The following is a 6,423-nucleotide window of genomic DNA, read 5'->3' as shown; positions in this document are numbered from 1 at the left end:
ATAATTTGTTTTGTAATGGGTACATTGCATCAATTAACTAGTATTAATAAATTTACTTAATTAAGTGGTAGGATTAGATTAGATTAACGAAACTAATTAATAGTTAGATATAGAAAATAAGAATTAGTCTTTCTTTTTTTTTTCTTTTTTTTCTTTTCCAATTTATGATTGGGAACTCATGAACTACTCGCAATCAGTAAATTACAATTTACGATTAGGAGCTAATAAATCTTTCAGGGCATATATAACATACTATAAAAAAATTAAGTTGGACATCTAGATGACCCCTTACAGGTGAACTTGTACCAGCTTCTTTGTAGTTCAAGTTGCAAGATCGAGAATGTTTGACGGCAATAACTACATATTGGTAACTAAGATAGGGAAGAAAATATGGTAGAAAGATTACAACTCCATAATGAGTGATTATTGGACCACATTCATACCTATTGAATTGTCTGACTTTAGAGTCATATGCTCCTTCGACCGATTGTTCGCATAAGATTTCAAATTTTCTATTGCAGGCTGCATCAAATAGGGAGAATACATGGTTGTACTGTTACATCACGGCTCGAGCTATTGTATATAATATTGAAAGAATCGTATTATTGGGGCTGCAGAGGGAACTTTGAGGGCCTACAAGATGATTTAATAATATCATTAAACAGTAGATGTGAAACCCACTTGTGCATAATTTGTTTTGTAATGGGTACATTGCATTAATTAATTAGTGTTAATAAATTTACTTAATTAAGTGTTAGGATTAGATTAGATTAACGAAACTAATTAATAGTTAGATCTAGAAAATAAGAATTAGTCTTTATTTTATTTTCTGATTTATGATTGGGGATTCATGAGCTACTCTCAATCAGTAAATTACAATTTACGGTTAGGAGTTAATATTTTTTTAAAAAAATTGTGTTTTTGGAACTCATGATATCTTATAATATCTCATAATATCTTAACCATGATGTATTTTCTCGTAAACTACTTATACAACCGGAACTCATAGACTCCCAACCATAAACTAAAACTTACCATGGACTCTCACCCTTAAATTAGAATTTACGGATAGAAGTTCATGATTTTCTAGCCATAGGTTTAAAATCAAATCCTAATTTCATCAAATCTAACCTATTTGGATCAAAAACAAGATAAATGAATGGGTTTTTCAAATCTTACCTAAGAAGTTATTACCGGAGGATTAATTGATGTTTGAACTCCATGAGTGATTAATTATTTATTTTATTGTGGGGTTCATCATCATTATCGATGAACAAGCAGAAATGAATAGAAAGAAAAAAAAGAATACATTGTAGGTTTTGTTTTTTGGATAATTACCTGATTTAAGGTTAATCATTAAGGAATGAAAATTTGGACATTCGATATAAAATGGGTATTTCTATCCAAATTTATAACATTTGAATCCTTTGCAGCCCTGTTCCAATTTGCAGCCCTCAACATTTAATACTCCCTCTCCACATTTAAGAGGGGAGTTTTAGATTTTAGCAGCGGAGTCTTACAAATACAAAGATAGGTTTTTCTACAAAATACCCTTATTTATGATGCTTTTGCAGCCCCACCCTAACCCTAACGTAATTTCATCAATTAACAAAATGGAACCAAATGAAAACTGATCAATGGCCCGCCAAAATGGGTATCTCAGCTACATCCCACACTACTGAAATCAAAGGGAAAATAAATGATGTCGCCGACCAAACCAGCAAAAAACAGGTCCCGGGAACACAGAAATAAATGATATAATGAATAAAAACAACTTTCTAGTCTCAGATTTCTCAGAGTATACATCACTAAAAAAAGTTTAATCTCAAATAACAAAACTGAAGAATAACATTAAAAATATCCCTCCTAGGGAAGTCAAATCCCGAACCAGTACCCCTACCGTTTGGTTTTAGAGAGAAAAGAAATTTTTCCAAATAGCATAAATAAGGATGATGGTTCGACTCTTGACTCCCACTATATAGACATTCGCTTCTTCGAGAACTTGGCTGCTGCTAGCTCTAGTAAAATAAATCCCTGGATATTAGAATTAATAGTGTTCTGAAAAACTCTGATGCGCCGTGATGGAGTAGGCTACGATGATAACTAACTACTTCCGGTTGCTCTTTGATGAACTGGGCAATCAATTCTCCAAACAAACCAACCGACCAACCAACAAATAACATTTAAATCAATCTCCATATTGAATGCATTCCACCACCACCATCATAAGCTTTTCTTCTTACTACTTCTGATCTTTGTAATAAAGGTCTTAATGATGAGAGAGAGAAAGAGAGAGAGAGAGAGAGAGAGAGAGAGACTGCAGAGGTTTAAACTCAAGATCAAGAACCTGAGCAGTTCAAGGCAGTTTTAATCTGATGAACAGTGGTGCTGATAAGGTTACTAACAGTTGCAATGGATTCAAAATTGAGCTTCGCTGTTGGTAAATTACTCACAAGTATTTGAAACGCCACTGTTACCAATGAACCAGTTCCTGATGATCCTTGGATGTTTGAACTTGTCGAAGCACCCCCTTGATCAGTTCGGCCATCAGAGCAGACAATAAACCCTGAGGGCAGAAGAGGAACAAACGATGGATCCTCGCCACCCATTGCTATATTCACTGATGGTAACTCCACGGGTGAATACACTACCATCGACCCAGATGGATCAGTGCAACTCTCTTGAAGTATTAAGATGTTATTCTGACTTGCATTCATAGACTGTTGAAGAATAAAAAAATTAGCAACCTCAAAAATTAACAAAAAATAAAATGATATAACAAGCACAAACTTAGTGTTTGATTAACCTGGACAAGTAATACTTACTCGAAGAACCGATATGCAATTACCAGGATGTGCTCCATTTGAAATATGAGCAACTTCTTGTACTGGATTACCGTCAGACAGAACATCCCACTAATACGCATAAAAGAAGACACTCTTATTGGTCAAAGAACTTTCGAATGTTTATAACTTACATATATGGCTGGAAATGATAAATATAAATCCAATACCTGAGGTCGAGTCCTCTCGTCTTTAAAGAAATTGAATACATTCTGTGCAGAAACAGGGAGCCAAATAGAGGTTGTTGCACTGCAAATAACACCATTAGGTTGGCCTGGATCTGTGCCCTTATGAAATGAAACTCTAACTCCAGTATCATTATCTCCGGTCAAACTAGTCCACCGGTGATTAGTGTTTGTCGCACATATACTTGTACACAGACTGTTGATCATGCGTTGTGCAAGCTTCATCATGCTTCTTTTACCATCCAGTGAAGGAATAACTGAAACTCGTAAATGAAATGAGAATGAATTAGTGGGAAAACTAACTAAACCTAATTCAATTCCTCTTAGAATTAAAGCAATAACACAATATCATAGTGCAAAATACTTTAGAACATAACAAGGACATAATAGGAAGAGAACTATTATCCATGGCTTGGAAATTCAAGGTGATATAGGTGCATATATATGATATATGGATTCAATCGTCGGGTGCAATAAGCAAGAATGCCCTGTAGAGAGCCATTAAACGGGTTTTCAAATAATTTTTTTGTTTTAATCAAAAGCACTTGATCAGTTAATTAACTAGTACCTCCAACGAGTTCCTGGCTTGGATTAGACAACAAGAGACTAGCAAATCTCTCACAAATCCTCTGAAGAACAGCAAGCCAACGTTCGGCTCCAAACGCAGCACCACTGTTTATAAGATCTCTGTAAAGCCGATGACTTTGAGACTTATCTTCAACTTCCACGTGCTCTATCCAAATAACCTAATCCAGGGATAATTTTCACAACCAACGACTAATTAGATTAGAACATTGTTTAAATATTGCATTGTGTGTGGGGATTTTGTTTCTACAAAAAAAGAAAAATATTGAACAAATTCTATTCACCATCAGGTTTGCAACTGTTTGGTAAAGTTTACCTAAACATCATTCTTGCAAAATAAACGAATTTGGGGTGATAGACAATTCTTTTAAAATGGTTATCAGAACTAAAGAGGTTGATTGAATAGCAAACCTTGCAGTAACCGTTGGACATCTCTTCAATCAAACACCCTGAAGGACGCTTTCTAGTGAGAAAAGCAGAATTAGATTGATTTTCTCGGGATACATCAAAGGATACATCTGCTATAGCCCACAATCCTTGCTGGATTTGTTGACAATGGCGAAGAAAGTAAAACTCCCGAATTGGAACAAGAGGTGAAAGAACCTGTACTATTTCATACATCTGTATTGAACATTTTTAGATAAGAATTCAGTTCCGGTGCATATGGATATCCAACATACGGTTACAAGCAAAAAATACTGTCCGTATTCAATAAATTTCTTATACAGTTATAGAAGAAAATTTGATGCAAAAGGTAGTAATTACCAGTTGCAATGATCCGCTTCGGCTACCAGGCATTCCAGGTGCGAGTATCTCGATTGTGCGAGCATCTGCAACAATTGTCGGAAACATTTCGATCCATTTGATCTGCAACCAAATTAGTCAAAAAAGATATAATTAATATTTCCACTTTAATAAATTAAGCTCACAAACATAGCTGCTTGACTGGAACTAACCGAATCCAAAAAGATGTCAACCAACTGTAACCCATTCATTATCACAACACCCGAATCTCTTGAAGCTTCGGTACAAGCATCCGGACTTTTTACATTGTTGGCCCTTGGGAATGAATTCTCATAGGCTTCAACGTTTAACATTTCCTTCCCATCAATTGGTGATTTAATCCATAAAGGTTCACCTGCTTGTAAAAGTCTAATAAGTTCATCCATGGCAGCATTAGCAATTTCAGTCATTATTGATTTCTCCATATCTGTTATGGCTATTGCCTGTAAAGGTAATGGAGCAATAGAGGAAGAACATCCAGGTAGAAGGTCGAGATCGAGTGTTGAAGCACCACTCATTCCATGACCATAACTACCAACAGAAAGATCCAAAGATGAAGCTATCGGTTGAATTGAAGGAAGCCGAGAAATGGGTCTTCCAATGTACTTTGCACAAATGCTGGAAACCCTATCAAGCTGTAAAAATAATCCCAAAACACATAATTAGTTATCCTAGATTAGATCAAAGACTGAGATTTTAAGGACTATTAGAAAAATAAATCCCTCTGTTTAACACTACTGAATTCTTATAACAAATGAGTTAACATGAAAACCAAACCTCTTCTTTCAAATGTGCATTCTCCATTCTCAGTTTCTGCTCATCAAAATATGAATCTTCAGGACTTCCACAAGAAGGGCAGATAACGCGTTTCAGTGCCTCTCTGATTGCTATATTTTCACATCTGATCTTATCATTTTCATGTCGAAGAGCACTGTTATCTGCTCGTTCATGTTGTGCCTAATAATGGAAAGTTAAGATTCAGTCATTCTTAACTAAAAAATGAAAGAAGAAAATTGGAATGAACAGAGTGAGTTTGGTTTACCTTCATCTGGGTCCTTCTGTTCTGAAACCAGAATTTAATCTGGCGAGGTTCGAGACCTAAATCTCTACTTAATTGCATCCTTTGTTTCTCATCTGGATGAGGACATTCCTTGAAAATACTAGATACCAAAAAGAAAAACCAAAGTAAGTATTTAGAACGTAAATCGGTTTAAGTAATCATTAGTAACTCTAATCAACAGAAATAAAGAACCTTGGAAGAAGAAAAAGAAAAACAACAGAGATTTGGTCTTTTGAAAAGTAATTAAAAAAAAGGTTCGGTTGCAAGAAAACAAATTAGAAGAATCAACTAAACCAGTATGAAAGCAAACAACGACTTGGGCAATAAACAAAAATGAAACAGTTAAAGGGGAAACAGACACAGAAGGAAGTAAATCGAGAAAGATTAGAATAAAAAAAAGAACTTACGATTCAAGTTCTTGAATCTGATGAGGAGAATGACGATGATATCTTTTCTTCTTGTTCCTTTGATTGTTAGGATCAGATATATCTTGTTCATCACCGGACCCACAACCAGAATCCATTATTTCTAATTATTTTCTTTTATTTTTTTGCCTTGAAATCTAACTGATGATTAACTAAAAACAGACAGTTTTTCTACTAATACTACTACTTCACTTTCACAGTGAGTGATATCAAAATACTTTAATGAATCTCTCGAAGTCTCAACTTAACTTCTCAGAGTCGGACACAAAAAAAAAAAAAAAAAAAAAAAGACAGTACGTTCCTCTTCTCTTCTATGTTTTTCTCATTCACTCTCTTTTTTATTCGAATCCATTTTTCAACATAAGACGATTTGAGAAACGGCCGGAAAATCTGTGATATGGGCGTCAATCAGGGTGTATGGAGAGAGAGGGAGAGAAATTTGGTAGAGAGGATTTGAAGGCGTTATTGTGGGTTTTGGAAGATCAGTAATGTGAGGTGATAACCGACGGATTTAAAGTCACTCCGTCTGAGAATTCGGAGGA

General features: G+C 35.0%; 1 protein-coding gene across 1 annotated transcript; it reads right to left on the bottom strand.

Moving 5' to 3' along the window:
- Positions 1 to 1,737: 1,737 nt before the first annotated feature.
- On the bottom strand, positions 1,738 to 6,120 carry LOC113303150 (homeobox-leucine zipper protein ROC8-like). Its single transcript, XM_026552149.1, has 10 exons — positions 5,864 to 6,120; positions 5,439 to 5,556; positions 5,174 to 5,353; positions 4,570 to 5,031; positions 4,379 to 4,480; positions 4,025 to 4,234; positions 3,597 to 3,774; positions 3,014 to 3,285; positions 2,826 to 2,915; positions 1,738 to 2,720 (listed from the first exon to the last, which is right to left on the bottom strand). Exons 1-10 carry the CDS (start codon positions 5,977 to 5,979, stop codon positions 2,340 to 2,342), a joined length of 2,109 nt encoding a protein of 702 aa, XP_026407934.1. The 5' UTR covers positions 5,980 to 6,120; the 3' UTR covers positions 1,738 to 2,339.
- Positions 6,121 to 6,423: the final 303 nt, after the last annotated feature.

This window comes from Papaver somniferum, chromosome 8 (genome assembly GCF_003573695.1).
Source record: "Papaver somniferum cultivar HN1 chromosome 8, ASM357369v1, whole genome shotgun sequence".
Lineage (NCBI taxonomy): Eukaryota > Viridiplantae > Streptophyta > Magnoliopsida > Ranunculales > Papaveraceae > Papaver > Papaver somniferum.
The sequence above is the reverse complement of the archived record's forward strand: the minus strand, read 5'-3'. Positions and strand labels throughout refer to the sequence as shown.